The 27,443-nt window shown below is 33.3% G+C and overlaps 1 protein-coding gene across 1 annotated transcript in view; it reads right to left on the bottom strand.

Annotated features, from left to right (window-relative positions):
* LOC113501915 (neuronal acetylcholine receptor subunit alpha-10-like) overlaps positions 1-7,063 on the bottom strand; it is a 45,424-nt gene extending 38,361 nt beyond the window's left edge. Inside the window, exon 1 of the mRNA XM_026883227.1 lies at positions 6,902-7,063. Within this exon, the coding sequence (XP_026739028.1) occupies positions 6,902-6,997 (96 nt within the window). The 5' untranslated portion in view covers positions 6,998-7,063. The remainder of the gene's footprint in view (positions 1-6,901) is intronic.
* Between the last annotated feature and the right edge of the window lie 20,380 nt (positions 7,064-27,443).

The following is a 27,443-nucleotide window of genomic DNA, read 5'->3' as shown; positions in this document are numbered from 1 at the left end:
CAATATTGAGTTCAGTAAAACTTTTCCCATCTTCATTTTAATATCGCCATGTCATCTCTGGTAAAGGAGCGAGCAACATGTCTAGTCATCGATACTTATTTGATAAAATGTATTCCTTCCGCTTTACCCCGTAAGACTTTCCCTTAAAAGTAGTAAAAAAATTGTTGTGAAAAACCCCAAAATAACGGATCATCGATAACATCGACATTATGTAGTAAAATTTATCGAGATTTACCTTGAAGTACCCACGATATGATTTTATGTGGTGTTACCATATAACACGCATCAGGGAAAGGTTGATTTGAAAGGAGATGAGGGTTCCTATGGAAATCTAACCATAACGTCATTATCACAATAAGGTAGTATTATCATATCTTAGGCTTCCATTGTTAAATATACTTATCGACCTTTTCCATGACTGATGGGCTCACAACTGCATCCAACGGATCCCTAGGACCCTTTTCAGAAAATATGGAGGTGGAATTAGAACCTTTAGAAAAGGGTTCAGTGGTCGTTACTCAATTCTTTTATTTAACTTCATGAGTTCGTTATTAATCACGTAACTTTTAACCCTAGGTTTTTTATTGTACATTTGTTTCTTTGGCACGTTTTTTGTTTCAAATGACTTGATGGATTTTAGTTCATAAAGTGTAGTCAAACTCATTAGTATTGGGATTGAAATTTGGTAAATCAATTTGATACTTTTGAAAACATTTTTTTTTACGCAATCGCATTTTTGTTTCACTGGTTTATTTGTTTGTTAAAACCCTGTCAATGCGATGGAAAAGAAATAATTGATTTAATTAGCTTTATTCAATACCGGGTATTTTTTCACGAGTCGTATTTCGTAGCTCTTTATCATTGGCTTGACCAGTCTACAGCTAAGCAACGGTCGGTTTCATGATTTATATGGCATGATGAATTATTGTATAAAATATAGCTGCAATACGTCTATGAATCTCAGCTCGAAAGCATTTCCTTTTTCTATACCACAACTTATTTCTTCACCGGATTAAATTCGAGAAGTTTTACTGAAGTCATTTTTATTAACTTCCGAAAACGACTGAATACTGTCCTCTTTTTTGCTACAAATCGATTTATTAATTCAAGAACGAAAGAGCATGATTAGAAATCCAAATCCATGGTAATGACATTCCTTTTCAATAAGCGACGCAACTTTGAATTGTTTATTTAAAAAGAATGTCACTCTTTTGAAAAAATGATATATTTGGTAGGTATATCAGGCCTATAATAGGGCCTGTACGGAAACTCAAGCTTATTTGTATAAAAATAAATACATACAAACAAATAGTACCTACATGTGCAAACAAGAAGAAAGTAACTATTAATTAGTATCGTGTCAGTTCATGTTAGTTTTAAGGATAAAGAGGCTCATAACTATTCATAATAATGTAGCAGAAATTTCTATAGAAATATAAAAACGTAGATTATGTTTGCATTTGTTTCTGGAGTTACTAAAAATACTCATGTTAATTAAAACACGTGCAGTTGCAAGATTCTCGACACTGAGGGTTACGTTCCAGTAGGTTATAGAGAAAGAATCCGGTTGGGCAATAAATAAGTTTCAATGGGAAGCCACAAATTTATTTGTCACGCTACTTATTTATGACTGCAATAACCGTTATTTCTTGTTATAGTGATAACAGGAAAACATCAACTGTCTACCTGTCACGGTTCAAGAGATACGGCCTGATGACAGACTGACAGACAAACGGCGGTGCCTCAGTAATAGGGTTCCGTTTCTATCCATTACTTACGGGGCCCAGTTTCGATCAAAATCTCCCACACAATATTCTTAACTTAATTATACTGCTATTAATAATTCAGCTTTGCCTTTATAAGTCATAATTGAAACCTATTTTCTACCTTTATACGAAGAGCTAAAATATTAGAATCAATAAATATCTCTTTATTTAATACTTATGTGTAATTTATTTCAGTAGACGAAAACAATTGATACCATTAATCGTGGCTTTCACAGTCCATTTTGAGGATTTAGTGTTTTTCTTACGCACCGTGAGTATATAATGTTTTATTGGATACACTTGCAAACAGCTGAGACTTTTCATCATGAAAAGTCAATTTCTTTACTACATGGTTTTCGTAACCTAAATTTATAATAGAAAACTATTTTTATTTTTGTTTCAGAAATTGTTTGAAAGTTCAAATTCTATAAAATGACTTACATAATATGCAACTAACATATGACAGCGGCAAAGTAATGTATTGGCTTATGAACTAACAGCGGTGATCGACCAACAATTGTCTTTTACGGGGCTTAATGCTGCCACAGTTATATTTTAGCACAGTACTTAAAAACGTGGAAAATGTAGATCATTAATGACACTTAAATGACATTTAAAACACCTCAAATAGAAGGAACTTTCCTTTAGGAATTCATATACTCAAATCCAGTTTCTATTGGGAGGTCGAGCCCCTTTATTTACCCTCTCCTGCGGGCCTCACCTATTCCTCAACCGTCGAGACTCTAAGGAAATGGACAGCGCTTCAATTTCTCTGTAAAACTTTGATTTTCGTCATAAGTAAGTACGTACTACTATTATCATCCATGCGCGACAAAACAATTCATCAAGAAAGTTCAAAAGATCCCTCTCTACTTTATTACACTTACTAAGAAAGGAAATCTATTTTGTTAAGTACTGTTTTTATCCTGTTTTGGCCGATAAACCGTTAACGGAATAATTAAATTAATTAGCCAGTCAACAAGTTTGTGACGCGGATGACTGCCGATGGTTTTACGGAAAAGTCGATATAACCTAGGGCTATAAGGATTTTTCTCTTCGTTTATGTCCCATTTTCGTATTTTGAGTAGGTAATACTGTCAGGTAGTGTGGCGTCATTAGGGAGAAGCCTATACCCAGCAATGGGCCACTATTTGATAAGTGCATTTACTTATTCAATTAATTTTTAATTCTCTCGTACCCCTTTTATGGCTCATATGTTTTGCACGCTGTTATCTCCTGTAGTTGAAGGACAAATATTCTTTGTACTTTAAAGTTTCGGTCATGTACAGCCTTTGTTAGTGACCCACAAATATTCAAATAATATAAATTAAATTATGCCTAGAAGGGAAATATTTGATTCCAGAATATTGTTTTTAAATAAAGGTGTGTGTTAGCTAAAAGTTAAGCTAGATTTTAGCGAAATCCGCCTAACAAACCAGCATTAAACAAGATTTTGTTATAAAGTAGATGATTTACCCACTAAAACTGTTGGTTCAAAACTAGTCTAGCCTTGCTTAGTATACTCGAGAAAGTGTAATCCATTTTAATTTAAAAATCTTGAACAAGGTAAGTTACAAGTTGGCATTTACCTACAGGCGGTAATGTAGTACAATTTTTAGACGCAGGTCCAAGCTGTGTTATGCTTGAAATGCGGCCAAAGAAAATTTCATGTTGAAAATTAAAATAACAGAAGTTACCTTTTTGTTTTCAACGTTTTACTGTGGCTTGAATTCTTGTGCGGAGAAGGGGACAATGTACAATGGTGCTAGGTACAAATGAACATTCAAGCAGTAATTTTCAGAGTACCGTCTCTCACAGATGTCCCTGTGGAAAATAATCTAAATTACCTTAATTCATTTGTTTATTAAGGACCGTATGTCTGTCTGGAAAATGAAAGTCCGGTTGCTTAAATTAGATTTTAGGGTGTAGTCGAGAAAACGAAATATTACTTTTATGAGGCCTTTCAAGAGTATATTAAATTTGATTGAAATAAAGCGGTGAAGGATGGAAGCATCATGGTGCGCTCGAGAGTAATTATGACAGTCAAATAAGGTCCCTATCTAAAAGATAAAGGGACATTACAGAGGGTGAGCAGTCTGCCAATCTCTCCGTCTGTCAATACTGAAAACATTTAAGAAAAGGACAGCTATTTTTGTTGTACATTTGTAGGCGATTTATTTATCTTTAACATAATTTGTATGAAACACTGTCTTTATAATTGTAGCCGCAGCACAAAATAATTACCTACTAATCGATGGTTTGAGAATGAAACAAGTTTACAACACTGTAGGGTAATTCAAATACATAATCCAAGACCCCAAGGACTTAAGAGGGCTTTAACCACATCAACAACTTGCCAGCCGCAAGCATGGGAAAAACTCGTACAATGATTAATGCTGTTTCCTTCCATGCCGTAAGTTACTTAAATTACCCATTTATTCCAATAATAAAACTGTACGTTACATATTTTTCTTAACATAACTATAAAGAAAAATAAGCTTGCAGGTCTTTCCTAGGAATAACAACGGCGTATTTTGATAAAATATTAAACTCTTCTAGGAACTTGCGACTTTGTATTGATAAACATGTTAGTATAATATTTTTCTCATGTTTGAATATGTAATATGTAAAATATGCGAATAGGTAAAAATAGTCATTCTGTAGATTTTAATTCTTTTGATATATTTAACTTATCGTATGAGCAAACAAGACAATTACAGAGTATTCAACCAATAAAATATATTTACTGAATTAAGTAGGCGACATCGCCACTTGTTTTTAAGTGTACGAAAAAAAAAAACGTCTTAAATTCCACATTTATTTTGGCAAAAATAATAATGGCTTCTACATACATTTTGTTCCTTTTCAAGCTTCTAATTTAAAAGAGTGTTTTGATATTTTAACGGAAGGATAATAATAAATTCTGTACAGGTACTCATGTAACAAATTAGAAATGTTCATTTTTCTGGGAAACCGAGTAATTTATGGACAAGTAAAATGTAGAGCAAGATTATAATTAACGTAATGTATAAATAAATCAACTGTTTTCCTATTTTATTTTTGTGGAAATTTTGGTTTTAGCGATTATACATTGTATAAGAATGTGGAACAAGCTCTTGAATCGATTGTAAAAAGTTTCAAAATCAACATATGCTATTTTCCAATTGAAAGCTGTGATGAAGTGATAAATAGATTCATCGGTTCTTAAAAACATACCCTATACCTCATCCTTAAAACGAAACTTAGACAATAATTTTGATTCATCATCTTAAATATATAATATTTACTTTTCTACGTATTTAAAAACAATATCAACAGTTCTTGCTCCAACATTAACGCTGGTTATCTAAATTAATATACGTCTAACAAATATTAATATTAGCCTACCTAAATTTACATAGTAATGGAACCGTAGCAAGGCAAGGCTGATAGACGATTGACTTCGTTCCAAGTTCACCTACCTGTGAAATCTAATAAGACGATCGGAAATTCGCGAGTTCCCCCCAAATGTTGTTACTATCGTCATATTTGTGACTATTTGCAATTCACTCAGTGTTTTTACCTATTCAACCCAGATTTATACTTATATCGCATATTTTGTTCCATTTGAGTTCTCTTGTTTCCTTTTTGTGTTTATTTCAATTAATTGTTTTATTTTGGTAGGTATGAGTGGGTTTCGTCATTTAATATTTATAAAACGATCTCTTCAGCTGGACATTCACAAACGTACGTGTATCAAACTGTAATTGTTTTTTATTTATATTTCTAGCAGCTTTGTTATTCAATAACTCTTCTCAAGTTAGGTCATGCTTTTGGATCATTTAATTTAATATTTTCTAGCAATAGGTATATACACATGTATTTTCGGTCAGATTTTACGAAAAAGAAACATATTCTTTAAATGCAGAATCCATAAAAAATACGAAAGAGCCTACAAAAGCGACCTCAATTAAAACCAAATTAAATAACTTCGGAGAGAATAGTTTCGATAAAAGCTAACTCCAACAAAAACTACGCAATTGAAAGCTAATGTAACATTGAATGTGTGTGACTAAGATTGATTGAGTCTTCTTTGTTCACTCTCTGGAATATCAACAGCTTTTTCCTTAAATACGACTATTAACACGGGCGGTAATTAGATACATGTACAGTATTTTAATTAAGTGCGATGTTGGTACTTAACTTGATTGATTAACTCCCGTATAAAATAAACGACACTACGTCAAGTAGTCTACGTTATTCCGCTTGGTTGTAACAGAAAGAAGACTTACAGAGAGAAAAACAGGAATAAAACTATCAGTATTATGTTAATAATTTAAAATCATTATTGTCATATTCGACACAGCCCAAAAAGACGCGTTATAGAAATGAAAAATTTTTTTATTTCTGAATTTTGGATGCACCCTTTATCACATTGATGATATAGATTTAGACATAACAGCAAAATATCCCAATGTAATTCATTCAACAGCTAGACAGGCTCCGATTAATTAATATCTAAGTCAATATGCCAGTTATGAAGGATCAGGCAACTCTCTATTGTTCTTATATTGATGACAAATTATCTAGATCACAATAGGGCTTCATTAAGTCCTACGCTGGCCTAACAGTCACTGATTATTTGTTCCGTTCTAGTGTAGCGAGGCATTTAGTATTACTTATCCTATTATGAACTATGTTACTATTCATTATTTTCGAACACAAGTGAGACTTCTGTTCAAATTTAGTAATCGCCTAGAAATACGTGTTAAGATTAGTTATCCCTGTATCACCCTATGCTTGACTGGCAGAGAATGACTCAGGCATTTAGTCCGCCTTTGTACATATTTTCATGTGCAAAAAGAATAAATAAATAATTATTATTTTTTAATTTCAATAAAAAATTACATGATAAACAAAATGGAAAATCTTTTTATTATTTTTTCTCCACAGTCTCATTTTGCTTGGTCTGATTAGGCTGAGGAAAACGCTAGTAACAAACGTAGTATGGCTGAAGCATCAGTAGAATCAGTAGAAAACTAGCAAAATATAGCCAAAAACAGAAAGCTAGCAAATAGCTCTACGCTTCACCTCCAACTACTTAGTCTTCAAATCAACTTTTCCTTCAAACATTAAAAAGAAAAAGGTATACTAACAACGTCAATAATGTGATGCAGCGACACGCCGAAGGTGACGAGGAGTGGCTGCGAGGAGTTCTCCACGGGCCTCACAGAGGCATCGTACTTCGTCATCAGGTGGCGCACCAGCCGGTACTCCTCATCACAGCATACTGCTCCTGGGGACAAAGGAATAAATGGTTAAAGGAAAAGTATCAAAGAAGATCATATTGACTCTACCTATCACACGTAAAAGATTTTTTATTCTTAAGAAAGTTTTTCCATGTATAAGAAGTGGAAATAAATAAGGACTAAAAATAACTGACGCAAAAATTGTTTTTTTTTTTTAACAAAATAATAATAAAACACAATACAACACTTTTTGTAGAGCATCATTGATTGAGGATGTTACTAGAAAATGCGGTTGATTTTTATAAACCAAAAATCACCAGTTTCTTCATACTATACAACAATAGTTCAATACAGTTTCCTAACGAGTTGACTCATCGCATAAGCACCTGCTCTTAAAGCATACTGGAATACTGTTGTAGAATTGTCTGCCAGCATTTCTCACAGTCGAGTACGGAAAAATAAAAAGAATCGCAAAAGGAATGAATATTCTTTATGCAAATACAGACTGCTTTATTTTGAATAACAGCTAGAAAAGTTTGCAGTTTAAACCAGATCGTTCACCCTCATAAACTATTTAATACATACCTTTGAGTCAAAAGAAAAATGTAGAGGGTAGATTTATAAACGACTAGCTTTTAGGCTAGCTTTTTTCAAATGATGGGACTTACTGTAGTTAAAAAAAAATGAAAACTGGCTGTGTGGTTTCTAAGATTACTCTACCTCCCAAACAGTAGGTACCATTAATACTAACATTCAATTCGCGTATAAAGGTATACCCAGACTTGTACTTTCCACAAATGCTTGTCCAGTCACGTCGCGCATTGGTAATTGGAGTGGTGACCACATACCACCCTACTCTCGGGAAACTCCATTTTTTAATCACTTTTTGCATCAGCATCATCATACATATACATTGGATAAAAAAACCACGTTATATGTGTGTTTATTGAAAATAATTTACAGGTTTCCTAATATGGCTAACGATAAGCCCAATATTTCATTAGAATAGGCAGGTGTACACTGGCAAATGGATTGGTAGAGGCGTTATTAGCAGAGGCTAACACGGAATGCATTAGTATGAGTACTGGATTTCAAGCAAACCCGTTCATCATTTACGCAGTGATTAACTAACATCCATATATTTCTAAGCAAGCTTATCATCCGCTTTTGTTCTTTGTTATATGAGTATAAATTTTATATGAGGTTATCGCAATCTAATTCTTGGATAGATATATCTCATTTTTTAGTGCCTTTTAAAAATATATACTTCTGAAACAAGATTTTTTTTTGGCGTTACAACTTAACCAGCTGTTACGTCATTCTATATACGATACTGATTCGTGTGTTACCATAATTGCATTATCAAAGACCAGTTAGGTATGATTACCTAAAACGTAAAGACCTACACCTTTCTGGTACAAAAATTAAAAATACTTTATGATGTTTTCTTTATCAGACATTGAGCGTAATGACGTGTGTCGTAATTGAGAGAGAGGATGATCGTATCCCTTTCCTACTAATCACTGTTATCAATGTTCCTTCCGCTATCCAAAACCGCGCACTTCAGCTAAGATTTATTGTTAGCACACGTTGAGATCAGGATGACATCTTCATCATCTTCATTACTGAAGTTCTTTGACCTTGATATAATTCTTTCAAAGAAATCAAAACCTGTCTTCAACTTCCTTTGTTTCGAGTAGCTAATGTTTGTTCGTATCTTTCCCATGACACATAAGTCTATTACCTCTGCCAAACCACTTCACTTCATTGGATCAGTATCGCGAAAACAACCTTTGAAAGATTCAATCATTCCGTAATGTGATATTTTTCCCGTGATCCTGTGACTCAACACAAAACCATTAGCAGGAACTGAAGGAGAAAAATGAGGTTTTATTTTGATTATGTTTGTACAAACACCAAAATTTTCACCCGTACCGTCTTTATAAAATCAATCTTGAGTCATAGCTATAAAGTTCAAATACTTTGTTGGCTCTGAATTTCAAGTGTTGTAGTTTATATTTTATCCAAGTTGCGTTTTAAAACTTGTAGCAAAACAAATGAGTGCAGTATTTGTGATCGCAAAAACCAAATAGTCGTCATTAAGACTGCTGTCGATAAAAGTTAAGCGGAAAATACAAGTCAAAGACTAATGTACGAAAACATTTTCTCGTCAGGTGAGAGAGCCAACTATCCGAAAACTACAGTTCCCTTTTAGAACACCCTTCCGTTCCCAAGTAGTAGACTATTCTTCGCAGGAAACTTAACAGGATAAAATATATCAGGGGTAAAGCACAAAAGCGACTTTTCAATAAAGAAAGAAAAGGATTTCTCTACGTCTAGTGCGTAATGTATTACAAAACATTTAATGATCCTTACTTAAGGTACCAGAAAATAAAAACAATTCTTTTAAAATTCTTCGGCAGGTACGAAATATCGGGATTTTATTTTAAGTGTAGCGGTTAATTGACACGTTCTTATTGAGCCCAGGGGCGCGATGCGTGAGGAATATATTCAGTTTTTTTTAGTAAATAAGTATCCCCAGAGATTAGGTTTATCTTTTAATGTACGTTTCGTTTTTTTTTTCAAAATATATACCTAGTAGCATTTCTTTATTTATCCTAGAACTACCAATTCTATTGAGTTTTTAAAAGAATCTTGAGACACGTTTTAGTTAAGTATACGTGTTTTAACGTGTTCGTGTTGCCAAATTCGTCAATGCTCTGTCCAGGAATTTAGTACAATTTTTATTTCAGAAAAATGAATTTTCGTGGACCTGAAAATTGTCATCAAGAAACACGAATGTGTGATCAAGGTCTACTTTTTAAGTTTAGATTATAAAAAAATAAAAATAAAAAACATTGAAAAAGTCTATACGAATCGGGTATTTGCTAGCTTTACGTAAAATGCTGCCTTTTTCAACACTTGTGAATAAGCTGTCAAGTTTGAGGTAGGTTCAGGGATCAAAACATTTGCTCCAGCATTATAACACATGAAAAATGTTTTAGTTAGACATATATTTGACATGTAAATGATGTTTATGATCGACAAAGTTGTTGTTTATTTTACCCAAATTGTTTACATAAACAATGCGAAAATAATATTAAACCTCTCTGAAAAAGTCATGAAACTGCACTTTTACAATAAACGATACAAAATTACAAATAAAACGCACAATATAATGATTATTAATATTAACAATTTGAAATTATAATAACTATAATTCCCGCAAATGGATAGGCAGACCTTCTCTGTGGAGAATGAGAGAATGAACACTGATCACCTCTCTTGCTCGTGTGTGGATTTCCAATTAAAATCCCATAGTACCATCTAGGTTTTCTCCCAACATTTTGCTTCACCGACCATAGAAAAATAAGAACGTAACAACCGCCGTAATCTATAAAATTAATGCTGATTGACCTCCCCCCAAGTTACAAAAAAAATGCAATATCGCAATATTAAAAAAACTAATCAATCCGCATTCAAGTAATTAAAATGTTTACTTATAATTTATATCCGACAACGATATTGCCATAGGAAAGCAATCTAAAGGACATAACCTACGTTGTAATATCAGCTGTGTCATTTCTCATGCAGGGAACCACTTTTTCCATTTCTATCTATTGTTTTGGGAACAAGTCGATTTCGCGTTAAGATAACAACGGATGTTTTTATACTTATAGCTCTGGATAGAACACCAAATCTCACCTACATTGAAGCGAGGATAATTCAAATGTCTTTGAATGAAGATTTTCCAGTTAACACCTTTGAACATGACGCACGGTAACCTTAATACTGTCGGGATAAAAACATGTAGAGTTAGTGAGTAAATTTTCTTTACACGGATCCACGATTTACAATAAGCAGGTGTAGCACAGACAGGCAGACACAAGGCAGTCAAACTGTAAGACATCTAAAAATATTTAATCGCAGTGATTTTAAATCCATGAGCGTTATGACGTCATTTAAAACGAATACATACATCAGTGGAGCGCTCTTCCAAGTAAAATAACAATTATTACGTAAACAAAATCCTATCCGCTCTCCATCTCCATCGTAATTACAAATCAACATCACCTGGCGACGCCCTTGACAAATCTTCATAATCCTCCAAAGCCCTCAATTATAAAGTTTCAGTATCTTTGACATTGAACGTCTAACTTTCGAATGTCTGACCACCGGATTGCTTTCTGTCAACTCAGACGAATCGTTTTCTAATCTTGTCATTACGCAATTACGAAAGGTATTTGAAAGTTCTGGAAGGAAACGAATTAATAAGTTATTGGAATATTTTAAAGGAAACCTTGATTGAGATGTTGAATAAAGTTAGGTACCTACTATGAAATATAGATACAAGGTATATGATAGAAAAAAAAACAGTAAACTGGAAACTTACTGTAACTCCTAGCTGTAAACAAAACATACACTGTAAAATAATATAAAATATAACTTACATCTTTCAAGAATGATTGAATTTAGAAAAACAAATCACATTTAATACGGGTCCCACACATAACGTATAAAAGTCACTCCATCAAACCATAAAAACTTTAGAGGAAATTCGCAATACTAATAATGTTGAGTCGAACAGCACCCTTAACCTCATTTTATAAACAGTAAAGTTAAAAATGTTACTTTCATGAAGTTATACACATGTTTACAACGAAATAAAAATGTATGGAGAAGTAACGCGGTTGCGACTCGTAAAGCGAACTCGGTTGTATATTTTCAATTGTGATTCGGAGCGCAAATTAAGTGTCTTGAAACCCCGAATAAATGAACGAATGTACGACGTGATAGTAGGATGTCAAGAGCAGTTTGAAGAGGTTTTGGACCTCACGTATCGTCGAAAGGTAAAATTTTGCTTTTAATTGGCAAAAAAAACACTTTTCAGGCCAATCAAAGAGGAGAATTGCAAAAACAAAAGGAGGCCAATGCTGGGCAGTGATGATACTTCATTTTTATATCGTCTTTTTTAAACTATTCTTCATGCAATATGCAGCAATGTAAAAGGACTTTTAGTACTCAGGCAAAAATATTATATTCGATTTCAAAACTCAAAGCTAAATTTTTCTACAGTTCGCCAACATAGCTACGGTTTTGGACAATATTTTTATTCGACCGGTTCACGTTCAATTTGTCACTAGATCAGTGTGTGTGCTTTCGGTGGTTGTCACTGACAATATTTGCAGAGACTTTAATCCACTGAAAGACTGTTTGACTGAACTTGAGAAGCACTTGCTGCAGTTCAAATGTTACATACTTTTGAGTAAATATTATAACAAAGACGTTTCTAAAGTATTGAGTGAGGTCTATCAATATGCTGAGGAATCAAAACTTTTTTCCACGTTTTTAAAGACTCGTTTGTCGTTCCGTTTGGATTATTGCAATTCAATTTTGAAGTATTTCCCGAGACAAAAAAAAGAAGTGAGTGTATAGAAACGGGGGAATAGGAAATATGGGAAAGAACTCATTTTTATTTTTCTGTTTGAGTCGCCAGTGAACATAACGAGAATTTTTGAACACAAAATATGGTCACGTTAATGTCGGCTTCATTGCCATGCATTAGGTCATCCAATGTGCAGAGTGCAGGTGAACGGACAATTAGGGCACGTCAGCAGATGAGGAACTGAAATTCCCCATTTTTCAAAATTATGTTTGTCAACTTTCACGTACACAGTTGGCACAGTTGATTACTGCTTAAAAGGAACAGTATAGGTTTTCTAGGCGAGAAGAATTTATTGACAATTGTTTTAGTTGTTGGTTTCCCCGAATGCTATACCGGAGGTCGCGGGTTCGATTTACACCCAGGGCAAATGTTTGTGTTATAAGTACGGTCATTTGTATTTATAAATACATTTATACGCATGTTTATCACTTGTTTCACAAGCTATCCGTAGTTTGAGATTGGATGGCGCTGTGTAAAAGTTGTGGAGTAAACAATATAATAATCTCCACAACTTTCACACAAATATACAATGCAAACGCTGCTGCGTTGCAAATGAATTAGTTATATTTTAACGTAAAATGCTTTAACTATATAATAACTTCAAGGTTGAAAATAATTTGGTGGTATTTGATTCGAATATGACTCAAATAATAATAATAATGTTCAAAAAAACAAGATCCTACATAATAAGCGTCGTTAAGGGTCGAACGATCGTAGTTCCAACGAGAGCCACAGCAAGAATTAGCGCTAGTGTTGCTAGCTAGTTCTGTCAGGACGAAGACTACTGATAACAGCCACTCTATACCATGTTATATCTATATAGAGTCACTAAAAATACAATTAGAATCAGGGAATGATGGCATAATCTTGTTTCTACTAAAAGCCGGAAAAACGTAATAATTATGTCAGTGCAACCATTAGCAAAACAACCGATAAATTTTATATCTTCCGTGGGGTGGTGTATAGGTATACCATAAAATAAATACAAACTTATTTACTTTACGAATTGTTTTTGCACTTGCTTTTAGTAAACATATTCATTTAGTATCGGTACTGAATAAGTTCATTTCTTTAGTTGATATTAGTAACTGTTATGGCGTTCTTTAAATTTCATGCAAACAATAAAGCTATTTAGAGACACATAACCTAAACGATTAGGTTCAGTCCGCAGTTCTAAAGTGTTAACATAGTGATTACCACAGAGCACTCACTCATGTTCAGTCATTCGAATTAATTCTATAATCCCTGAATAAACCTACATAATTATCTTAATTACTTTATTCAATAATCATGCCGACAGTATGTATACAGTAAAGTTACTTAAAATGTATGTTAATTAGAATAATTATGTATGTCCTACAAAACGTTTCCAGTCGATTTTTTAGTTTTAAAAATAGAGTAGGCTAATTACATAGTCTTTCAACCAATACAAAAATGTTCACCAAACTTTCATTTCAAATTAATAAAAAAGCAAAAAGCAATCAATAAGTAAAACCAGGTTTGTTTGCCAAATTTGAATAACGTCCGAATGAAAAACTTTTTCGGCGATCAAATTAAAATAAAAACGGGGAAAAAACAGGGCAATAAGTACTGAAAGTTGAGGCTTATGAAACTTTGACTTCAACGGAATTGCCGAGTTCATTTCATATTCCTTTTTCGTCATTTGTCAATCACATTTTTATAAAGGCCTAAGCAAATAGCTCGAAGATATTCGGAAACCCGTAACAGTCTTATTAAACTAAAAGGTGACTTGACGAACCTCAATAAATACTGTTGCGATAAGACTGTCAATACTAAATCAAACTATTTAAACAATGATAGTTAACGAAGTATAATATCACATTTCTGAAACATTAAATTAAATTCCAATAAAGCTTGAAGCTTTGGAATTTCGTCTGGACTTGAAAAGAGGCGATGACCCCTGAGTTTGTTTCGACGTATCTTCACAGGGTGCCTAGTTATTAAACGTAAACTAAGTAGACTTCAACTAGCTTATGATAGCAAAAAATTACATGTAAAAGTGATAACACCTAACCTATTTCCGTAAAAGACGCCATTTCACTCTAATTATGGACAGAAACGTAAGATTTCGATATCTTTAAAAAAAAAACGATTCCCGCGTTATTGAATTTTCATCCTGTGACCGAGTTTCCCAAAACATTCAAGAATTAGTTGATCACAAAAAAGCTTGTCCTATGCGGGGTCGAACCCGTGACATATAGCGCTCTCACTTTGGCGCGGTATCCTCTGTCACTTGGCTATCCATGCAGTGTAAAGGTAACAGGAAACTCTTTAGTCCTTTAAAGCCGGGCTGAAAATAGGAAGCAAAGGATGTTACAAGAAACCGGACGAGTAACAAGGGGAACATTCTAGAAGGCACGTGTTAGCTGCGTAGGTGGTGCAAGAGGTGTTATAAAAGTTTACTGTTTAGTTTGTACTTTTATGTTGGTACCGAGACTTCTAAGAGTTGTTCTCTGTTTAATGATAGTAAGGTTTGAACGCCGACACTATCTAATCAACGCGAAGATCGTAGGTTGGTCAAAGTACACCAATTCTCTATTCAATTCTCCGAAATAACTTTTGTTTTGGTCACACATTTTTATTGAAACAAAAGTATTTCTGTTTTTAAATACGCTTTGAAAATAATACTAATCATGTTGTCTCGTATCTTTTAACATTCGTTTTTGTTATGAGTACTGTATGGATAAATTCCAAAAATTTGTTGGTATGAAGCCAGTATTACGGTTAAAGGAATGTGTGAATTGCTTTATGATAGCGTAGCAAGTGTTTCAATACGTTTTATTTCTTTAAAATGATGTATTGCTGTTTCAGTAATATCAACGAAGTTGGAGATTTAAAACGTAGCCAACTCTGGTGTAAAATAGTTATATCGTAGTAATAAACGTAAAAGTTCGTAAATATGTATGGTTGTTTGTTGCTCCTCTCACCAGAACCACTAAACGGATTTGGAGGGAATTTGGTGCACAAATAGCTTATAACCTGGAAAGTTTGTACCTCGATTGTATCTTTCTGTTGGATTATTTTGTAGCGTGTGTAGCTTCTGGCAAAAGCTAATAAACTTTCATAGTTTCAGAAACAAAAGTTTACTTGTAAAGCAGGGTAAGTGTAATCATAACTTTAACCATCCATAGATAATATTAATCCCTAAAGGTTTCTAAGAAAAGAACCCTGAAAGGTAATAATTTTATCTTGCTCCTTGAGTGAAAGCCTGCGCTGCACGGATGGCCGAATATTTGAGGTTACACCGCGAAACCAACACAACTGTGACATAATTATAATTGTTAAATACCCGCTTAGGACAAGCGTTTGTTATTGTTCCATGACTGCTAATCTAGAGTCTAGGTGTCTGTAAGCTTGTGACTCAAATGTATATGAAAGTTCCAGCGGCAAAAGGATTAACTAGCTCAGTGTTTGTGAGTCGTTTGTTTTAATGTAAGAAAATTGTTCCATCTGATCGGTTCTTGTACAAGAATCCCTTGTGATCAGTCTTTTTTTTGGGATTGGGTATGTCGCTGCTGTTGTTAGACATTTAAATGCGCAGGCGCCGTTTATAATGTTTTAGTTTTAACAGGTTAAACAGACGTACTATATAACTTCCTTAAATTAATGAATAAGAAAAGAGACGTTTGGGATGGCGACGTGCTCAAATATATACCACACGTAGTCAAATATTTTCTTTGCTCTCTGATCCAACCCTTATTTATAGAAACGATTATAGAACCTGCCATCATATTATTGACGTAACATATGGATACATTTGATACGGAATGTCGGTCTAGTTGTTTACCCTGGTGTCAGTTAACGTCTATAGGATAATGTTAGATAATTTCAGTGCGTATACTATGAACTGAAGACTGTGGTTATTATGAAAATGAGATAGCGCACTACACTGGTTATAGCACCGTCCTTCTCCTGCACGCTGTTTTCTGAGAGGGCCTATCATCATATCTTAAGTACTACGTACTGCGGGTGTGGAATATTTACATCTTATGTATACTATAAAAGTATTTTAATATTAAGGTCCGGAAAGAGACGCCGCGTAAGAATAGTGACCTGTGTCAAAAACATACGACCTACCATGAGTTTATTGCAACACACGATCTAACTAGTCGGGTTTTTCCCTATAAAAAGCGTGGAAAAACCGCTGTCAAATAAATAATAAACTATCTTGTAATTCTTTCGGAAATCTTCTTCAAAACAACTGCGCTTTATTAAATTCGTTAAGGTTTGCTAATCTAAACATACCTTAAAATTTTACGACTTTTTTTACTTCTAACGATAGCCAAATGAGTTTCAAGAAATAATGTTATAAGTAAAGAAAGTTATTTTGAATTCAATTACTTCATCATTTACCTAGCCTTTTCCCAACTATGTTGGCGTCGGCTACCAGCCTAACCGGTTTCAGCTAAGTACCAGTGTTTTACAAGGAGCGACTGCCTATCTGACCTCCTCAACCCAGTTACCTGGGCAACACGATACCCTTGGTTAGACTGGTTGTCAGACTTTTTTCAAGCTTCTGACTACCTGTAACGACTGTCTAAGATGTAGGAATAACAGCCGGGACCCACAATTTAACGTGCCTTCCGAAACGTTAATGTAAAACCTTTCCCTTAAAAAACCTTTATGAGCCCTCGTACAAATTAGCTGAAGACAAAAAAAAAGAGTTGAGTGCCAAATAACAATAGAAATACGGATAAGCAGACAGCGAACGCCTTCAGTGATAGATTTCCGTTTTTACTGGGTTAAAATGCCCTAAAAATGTCCTACGATTTTATTTAATAGTTATACATGATGACTTTAAAGCAATAAAACTTTTCAATAAAAACAACTAGCTACATCTGCTGAGAGAATTGAACAGATTTGTAATCGGTTCAATGCAAAAGAGTCAACTTATCTATTAATAGTAAAGGTTCGAATAAAATTAAACTTTTGCAACATCAACTGTCAAACAACATTACGGTAATGGCGTATTCAAGGTAGAGCTTCCGTTTAACTTCGAAATTAGTTTTACCCGACAAGTATGGTGTTAGTATTTATTTTATTTGTGACAGCCTGTTACATTTCTGCGAGCAAAAGTTTGATCCTAAATGTTAATAACCGTTCTAAATACATAGTTTCTGTTTTCGGATTTAGGAGATTCGTTTAAAAAAGTAAATTATGCATCAGAAATATGTAAACTGTCACTAGACAGCTCACATAGACGTGAGTACTTCTCATACTACAAACTTTGCTTAATTTCGTACTAAACGGCTAAGAGTGAATTAATATAATATAATAATATATCCTGGGACAATATAAAAGGTTATATATAATAATAGGACAAAAAATATATTTAATTAACTATTACGCTTTTCTGAATTCAGTCACTACAGAAAATCTATTACAAATAACTAACACCAGTGTGAAAATCAGTATAGAAAGATTTATAAAACAATCATTCTGAAATATTTCGACGCTTCTCGCTAAGACGTCTGAAAATAATACTGTTGTTGTGAAAGAGAGACATCGCTATAAGCCAGGAGTCCACTGTCTCGCTTTTACAAATGCGACTTTAAAGTGGAGGGATCCCTGTTCACTCGAGCGACAGATACAGCATTGATGACATACACGTGTAAGCAAACATTATTTATAACTACGGAAATTTGTAATAGAAACTACTGAACTGTCTAACTGTACCGCCGAGTGCCGACAAAGCATTATTGAGAGACTAATTTTAGGCCTGTTAGACCACACGTGGTACCTAATATAATATACAGGTTAAACTATTTTTAAAGCTAGTGTAATAGACCGATATTAAGAGAAAAGGTTAAAAACAACAATAACTCAGTCAATTTAATTCGTTTCAATCATATAAATGATACCATTGTTAAAACCCAATAGTTCTTAAAACAAACCACTTTAACGTCTTCACATTTTATTACAAAACACATCCATTATTTCAAGTCTTTATTTGTGTTTAAACAACCCGTTCTCTTTAAATAAAAAAATGCTTTCGTAGCGACCATAATAAGCTCCTTATTTAGGTAGTACCCGTTACCCGTTTGTGTAAAAGATACTTTAAATGAACAGGTTCTTTGCGACAAAATGGGAAATGCAAGTTTACTGTTGAATTCAATTAGCGGCGAGAATATCTTAAGGGGCGAAATGAAAACTTATAAAATGTTTTCGCTTTTGATTAATGTTGTGTTCAAAGTTTGACGTTAACCAAAAATTGTGGGTGAAATTATAAACAAGCGGCTTTTTCCAAGGCCCACTTGAATGTCGATTATCTTTGTAAAGTGGGCTATGAGTTAATCCGGGGTGTTAGCTACCACCTTACCAAAGTTAGTCTAAAGATATTTAAGGCTGAAAGAGTTATGAACACATATCGTCAAATATTGTATTGTATTGAATGTCCCACTGCTGGGCAAAGGCCTCCATACTCTTCTTCCACTTGTCTCTCTCATGAGCCGCGAGTGATGAGTTCAGTAAGAACGTATTGTATTGTACTTATTGTATTAACACATGTTGTAGCATTTTTATATTATTGGGCTGGTTGGTGGGAACTTTATAAAGATATTCGATTTTATAATATTATATTTTACCTTAACAACAACATTTCAAAAGTAACATGAAGTTCATACATCTATTCAATATTTCATATTCTCTAGGTATGTACGTAGAATACTTATTTATATTTTTTGATAAAAACTTTTTTTGGGGATTGATGCCATTAGCGTCGAGTGGTTTGCGGCTTGTGGTTAACGGAATCCAGCTTCGAATGTCAGGTATTCAATAATATATTACCATGTCATTGATTTAACAAAAATATTTCATGAACTTAAACATTTAAATTCAAGTTTTAGCTTCAAAAACCTTTTATCGATAAAATAAGGCCAAAATTGTTTAAGCACCTATTCATACTGAATTTAAGTATTTGAACAATATAAATACTGGGCGTAAAGTCATAATACAAGTTGAAAAATCTTTAAGTTGCTAATTATGACCACATTAAATGTTCCTGAGGCGATTTTAGTTCGCAACAGCTCTTAATTACGATAATAAATTTAGATCTTCTTTTTAACAAGTACCTGTAGTAGAAATTATTTTCTGTTTTAGAAATTCTTTATTTGTTTTAGTCAAAGGTAGAAAAACTATGAGGGTGACCTATATGTAATCATCATATACATAGGTTACGTGGAATTATATTAATCGATTTCATTTAATTTTATTCTACATTTACTTTATTAAAAAGCGTTGACTCTTAAATTTGTGGTAATCAAACTTTGGAATTTTGGAAACAAAATCCATAGTCTAATAAGTATTTCTAATTTTCAATACCAATTGATCTATCAAATCAAGTACAGCTGATTAATCAGTTTACGAGAACTAAGATTAAAAGAAAACTGGCCGAGGTTATCAGGATTGATACAAACTTTCATCGTAATCCTTACTGTCTAAAACTGCCACTTTAAATAAGTGTATGAAAGATTAGGCGGTTAGTTTACTTAGGATAAAACGGTGTGGCATGATAAAAGTACACACAATGTGAGGACAAGCTCTCTACGTACCAAAAGGTATTTGGGTCAACAATCCATCAATACTCTACATACTAAATCAGTCACACAAAAATCTACTAAACATTCCCAAACAAAACAACATTGAACATTTCAAATTTCATACAAATGCTGGCGAAATAATGATGATATATGCTCATAAAACCAACTGAAACCTGCATTCATCACACTGGCTTTGGAATAAACCGAAGTCTACACTGGATATATTTCACTCTTGTATCTCGATACAAATTTGAAAAGGACCGATCACATTCGAACGACAGGGAATTGATGTTCCTTGAAGCTTCATCCGTTCTGAGAGGGATAAAGCTGCGTGCGCCCTAGTTAACATATTGCAGAATAAAAAGACAAACGTACTGGCTGGCTTATGACAAACTCTTAGAGATTTGGAAACGTGACGAGGGTTCTGTACCCACATGTTGAGATTTCAACAGAAATATACAAATGTTTTGACGAGAATTTCTTTATTGTTTTGTTTCTTTGATAGGGCGAAGTGAGGTGAAATGCAAATAAATAATAGTTAGCGGTGTAGATATGTTTCGTATGGATCTAAATTACAACACGAAAAAAAAATGTGGTGTTTTTGTCCATGTGATCCAAACGTTTGAATAAGCAGGTGCTACTTAACTGTACGATACCGTTCAATCAAAAATCAGAAGTGCAGCGGTTTCATATACAACTGTGTGACTTTTACCCGTAAAGAAATAAAGATTACTAGCTGTAATACTCACTTTCAGGTTAACAAACATGTTTTTCATCACAGCCCAACATACGAGCACCTTGGTAAAATCTCACGAAAATCCATACTATAATAGTGTGTATCTAAAGCATTTGAAAACTATATCCAAACTTCTTGTCAATATTGCCTATTCAAATCGTTCGATTCCAAAAAGATTTTATATTCAACAAATTGAATAGCAAAGTATTATGTAAAGACAAAGTCGTAGCTTCGAATAAAGTATTTTCCAGAATAGTGGGTACTCTGCGAGCTAGCAAAACAATGGCATACATTTCATACATTCATACATTTCACGTACTTATAGATTCATATTTGTTTTTCTATTAGTACGTACGTTTCTGTTCATTGAATAAGTAGGCAAATGTAAGCTGATATGGCTGTTTTATCATACATAGAGTTATATTTACATGATCGTGTGAATATCCAATTGAAAATTTTTTTTGATGCTTTGATTTAATTATTTTTTTGTTTTTTAACTGGTAAATATTTAACTCTGTAAAATTGTAAATAAAAAAGGTGTAAATTGAAAAAGCAATAAGATGTATTTATTGAATAAAATGGTAAATATATTTCGGTAGTATATTTTTATTTCGTAGAAGTTGTTAAAGAATCGGGAAACGAGAATTTTCCTAGAGCTTGTAAATACACAAATTAAAGTTGTCGGAATGTTCATGAGTATGAATCGTTTAATCGTAATTAAAACCTCATTTGTGATAAATAGTCTGCAACCTCATTCAGAAAACCTTTACTGTTGATATTCTGATCAATACTGGCTAATTCTCCTTGATTTAAATATCCAAATATTTGTAATTTAAGTAGAATTATGGTAGAATTCGATTAAGATTCGAGATGTCATGAGACTAATTGATTATCGCTTAATAATTAAGAGAGAGTAATTATTAAGACTTAATTCTTTATATAAGGTAATTTCGCGAATATATGACGAAATTAACTAATTAGGCGAGCGTTATTGCGAAAATGTCCGTAAGAGTCAAGTGTTTAATTAAATATCATATTTCCGCTATCCTGACACCCGACACCACCAAATATGTATATTTAGACCACCTATGCTCCATAATCTTGTCAATACAACATCTCTTTTCTATTCTCCGGTTACCAACCATAAACTACTTCCAAAATTATAGAAAACAGTTTGTCCAAACCAGAGCTTTGTAAAATTCTCTTCACCTTAAATTGAATAGCTCCAATAGGCATTTCATTGAAAAATAAACAATGAGTTTCAGACTAATTAACAAGCACTTCAAACAAAGCCAACTTAATTCGATAGTCCCCAATCCTAAATCAATACACTAATCTCCTGATAGGATGTGCTAATAGTGTGAAATTCAATTTCTAAAGCTCTTTTAATATGCATGGAGCTAATGTTACACGGACTGATAGGACCAAATTTGATGTAAATGAGGCTTTAAACTTCGCCTACCGTACCACAGTAGGCATCCTAAAGATACTTTCCCATAGGCACGTGTGTACTTAAGGACTTAGAATTACAATTTCTAATTCTTTGGCACGTTTTGATTAGAATACTGCTGATGAATTTTGAACAGTTATCGTGAAGTTTAGTAAAACGATTAATTAAATTAAAATGACGTACTTTTAAAGTAACGCGTTGAAGAACTGAAGGTCCATTAAAACTATCGCGTATAATCTCCTTTGTGTACATGTACGTGTGTAATTGAGACCTTGGTCAAAGCAGCCTAGTCGAAACGTGAAGCCCACAAAGATAAATGCATGTTCTCATAAATTATCAGTGTAAGTTAATTTATAGTATAGATTGAAATAATTCATCGACAACTTTAGAGCCAAAAACTAGAAGCGCGATCCTGAAAATCTACGTGAAATTGATGTCAAGTTCATAAAGATTAATTAACACTTACCAAATGAGTATGAGTTCAGGTTCGGTAAAGGACTTTCACGCTCTTATTTAAAGAGGTTTTCTAGATGGAGAGCCATTCTTTTTTGCTATAATCCAAGCATTCGAGTAATTGATACTCGAATATGGGCAAAAATCGAAATCGCTACAAATTGCAATAATCAAACACTAGTTATGCCGACAAACCCTCGGAGATAAGAATAGCTTTATTTATATTGCATATTATTTTATCCCCCTCTTTCTTGCAAATCACATTCTCATATTAAAAACCACAGACACGTCTTCGTCACGCCGCAGACGACCTTAACAGGATTGTATGAATATACGTTACTAACGTAAGCATAGTGATTTATGATAAAGCCAAGCAATTATTTAAAAAACCTTATCAGGAAAGTTGTGAAACAAGCCGAAATCAAATTTAAAATACCGGTTTAAAACAAAACAGTTCCTAAAAAATATTTTTTCACAAAAAACTATCAGCTGATCAGAAATATACAAGAGAACAAATCTTTTGTATCCAAATAGAATAAGACCTTCTTGGAGAATGGTAGCAGAGAAGCGGACATGAAAAACCGGGCTTCAAAACTCATTGCTTTCTAACCTTTTTGTAAACTATAACTAAACGAAATGTCGTATCCGAATGTTACGTGAAGTGCCAAATCACGAATTGAGCCATCAAAATCTACACGATATTCACAAATCTGACAAGCATTTACATAGATAACCACGTACAAACAATGCAAATATGGTAATATAATAGTATTGTATAATATTCACTGTAGCATGAAACCTGAGTATATTTTCAGGGCCACTTTTGTGACGGAAGAAAACACGGCATTACACCGTGGCGTACAATTACATTACCGTGTCTTGGGAGAGCAATTATGCGCAACCTGTGCCTCGAGAATGTCTCTCATGTGTATGTAATTAAAACTAAATGGGTGACAGGCTTGCCTCGAAATTTATCGCCAATTTGAAAATAACTCAAATAAACGAAAGATTAATTGATTTATCAAAAATCTAATATATTTTATTTAAATTACTATTGTGATTATGCTTTACTCAATGATATAACAATTTTCTCGGTTTCGCCACCAGATCTGCTCACGGTTAAGGGATCCTTTTGCGTCCAAAATTAGGCTAACTATAACACAACGACACATTTAACATTATAACTATAGGTACATTCAAAACTGTTACCATAATCTACGTTTAAAACCATACCAAAATCTAAAAGTCTAACCCGTTATTAAACCATTTTCATTTGCCTTCATCCGAGTAAGGCAGATTGTTATTTAACTATTAAGCGATCTTCCCAACAAAACAACCAGCAATTGTTTTGTAGAATTATATATTTTAATCAGGCTTTTATTTCTCTCGGATCAAACGGAATATAAACAGCTGTAAACTCCTAAGACAAAACAATTCGTTTTAAATATGGAAGAATGTTCCTCAGTCGGTAAAACAGCCAGTCGTTAGTAACTTAATTGAAATAGGTTTTTTCTTCTTAATTTTCTCAGACGTATTGTAGAAGTTCAGTTGGCTGAATGAAACTAATTGTTCGGAGAAAATCTAATGACTGCGACAATTTTAATATGAAAATGTAAGTTAAAGACGTACATTTATCATACAGCAAACAAGTGAGTTCCAAGTGAAATATTACGTACATTTCATTTGTCTAATTATAATGTTTGCTACTGTAACATGCTGAGGTACAAAAGGATAATTTATGTTCCTGTTAGACACTCGGCTTTAAGGCAACGAGTGAGACATAATAACATTATTCGAATTAATTTGGTTTTTGTTTTACCCCAATATAAACTTAAATAGATGAAAACATTTTATTTTATTTCTTATTATTTTACGTACGTAACTAATTTAGACGAAGATTTTAAAGCTCATAAATGAGTATTGCTTCCGTAGTAGAAGTGAGACGGCGCACTTTATTTTGTTAAGCTCCGTTTAGCTTCCACATTCAAACTCCTCTGACAGACATGAATAAAGTGAGAATAATAAAATGCATTTTTTTTATTCAGTTGGTATAATTTAATTTGAGCATGGCACAAGAATAGAATTGTAAATTGTTTTTAATCTAATAATTTCAAGATAGCGGGAAAATATAAAAATATTAATTGTTGTTATAGCGCACACTATACTTTTTCATGGAAACCAAGCGAGGGTGTTAAGTATTGCCTTTTTATAAGTTTTAAGAACTTTAATACAGTTTTTCACAGAAACATTAAATTGTTATTCCTACAATTAAATTATGATTCCATCAGGCTTGCTTAGCAAGAGATGAATTTTAACACGCCTCATCAATAAAAAATCAGGTTTTAGCGAAGTAAATCAAGTGGTATCTTCAGTACAGCGAATAAAAACATAGCCTTCGCTACACATTTCTAGTGAAAACGAACCCTTAACGTCAAGAACATCGGCCGTGAAAACAAAATGGCGGATACAAAACATGAAGGCACGACTAACGATGATGACTTGAATAATAACACCATACTTATATATTACTTGCTATCTTCTGGCGACCTTTGCAAAGAAACGACCAAAATACTAATTCCTTCATTAACTGACCTCTGATTGGATCTTAAAACCAACAAGAAAAGGATCCTTTAGACATTGAGGAAGTACCCACTATTAACCCTTAAGACTTATTTATCACTTGGTTTGCCAGCGTTTTTTAAAGAGCTGACAGCTATTTTTAGCTTTCAGCGCAAAAGAAATTAAGGGTTAATTCTTATAAATCTCAGCTTTGATTGTTTTATATTTTGTAACAGTACCTTTATACCTGTCTATGTGTCCTTAGCCTTTAAGCAAATTGAAAGGGTTTTGAGGGATACCAAAAGAGTATTTATGTCAATTTATTCTTGTTCTTTTAAATGAGACAAATTTAAAGCAGCCTGAGTTTTCAATAATTCCAAACTACATTTAAATTACCTGTTTTTGTCTTTTCAAATTCAGGTAAAACCATATTCCGTTCTTATAATACCAAAATGAACTGATAAGTTTAATCTTCGTGTAACCTTAATTTATGATTCTCTTAATCTTAGATCCCAGGCTTTCTTACTTAAGGTCAAACGCGATTCGTCTTAATTTTTCAAGTTGCTTTTTTGATCGTAAAAGTTGACTCTACCAAGTATACGTTTAAGATCATTTTCATCTGCCATTTATTTTTACTTTATCAAACATTTATAAATGAGAAATTGTTTTTGAAAAATAGCACATATTTAATGACTTCTCATAAAACAAGATTAAAGAGAAATGCCTTTTACTCTACATTTAATTTTAAACAGATTTTCTCAGAACACTCGAAGTATATTTTAACTCCAATTATCCATCTATCTTATTATTTAATAATTATTAATGTCATATATAAAATAAACTAAAGGCTACAAAAGATAACACTGTAAACTCACCTTTTATCAAAAGCGTTGCAACAACGCAAATCAAGTGTCGTACAAACAACGAAGGCATCGTGAACATTACTGAGCTAACACTTTCATTTGATTCGCAACTTAACACACTTATTCAATCATAACTAAATTAGTATAGGCATTTAATTGTTCTACACTTAATTCGAAGGAACATTTTAACTTTTAAACAAAAAAGTTTACAATGCTTAACATACAGCCACAAAAAAAATACTTCATAAATCATATAATTATTACTTTTTGTAGTTTATAAGTATTTATAATAACCGTAAATTATATTTAGTTTTTGGCGCGAACCGAAGTTGCAAGATACGCTTGTGAGGGCATCGCGTAGCGGCAGCGGGCGCGGCAAACGTAGCACTGAAACTCGCTACGAAGCTACGGCTCTACCGCGCGGCTTCGCTACGGCTACGGTGGGGGTATACTATAGAGTTAGCCTCTGAATATTCTAAGCGTACGATTGATAAATAAATGGAGAATTTAACTTTAAACCAAACTGATAGTAAGTGGTTTTTTTTTAACTAACCAAACTGAAATGCATCAGAAATGTTAAAATAAAAAATTGTTGTTTTATATATTTGTACTAATTTGTGATTTTTATTCAATTCTGTGGTTCTTACTAATTTTCAACCTATCACAGTACACGTAGTATAACGTCAAACTTCAATTTTTGTGTACCTAAAAAGGCAATACGGACCGACACACCGCAAGATTCATCTATTCGGTTAGAGACTCTATGGCACAATATAAAGTCATATACACATTTAAAAAGTAATAAAACGTAGTTTGGTTATACCTTTATTACGTACCTGGACGTGAAGGTAGGTCTGCAGTAACACCTACACGTTGCCATTAAATGTAATTTAAAACCCCGTGGCACAACAATTTGCTAAACTGAAATAAGGCTTCTACGCCCCCGTGTACGATAAATTGCTTTAAATATGTTTTCCATGCCTTCGTAAGAAAAAGGGAAAATTTGTAAACATTGAATTGAAAATGTGGAGACAGGAAATTGGTTAAAGTTAGAAATGAGTGTATTAGACGAAGTTTGAAAGTAACGCTCGCGACCGAAAAGTTGAAAGAACATCAATTGTTTTTATATAGGAATGTGATGAGGAAAGAGAGAGAGTATTAATGAAAATACTTATATATATAGATGGTACGTAAACTTTTGGTCCTGTCAAAACTTTCTGTCCAAAAATCGACTTTTGTCTTCACAATTCAGACTGACAAGTAGCGGGCTATGGGGTAGTTATTATTGTGTTGTAATGTTATTATAATAAATTGTGAAGTTAAGTTCTGGTTCAGCGGGATTCGATTTCCTTAAGAAAAAGTAGATGAAAAACACTCCTACTG

The sequence above is a fragment of the Trichoplusia ni genome, chromosome 16 (genome assembly GCF_003590095.1).
Source record: "Trichoplusia ni isolate ovarian cell line Hi5 chromosome 16, tn1, whole genome shotgun sequence".
NCBI lineage: Eukaryota > Metazoa > Arthropoda > Insecta > Lepidoptera > Noctuidae > Trichoplusia > Trichoplusia ni.
This window is presented reverse-complemented; position numbering and strand designations above follow the sequence as displayed.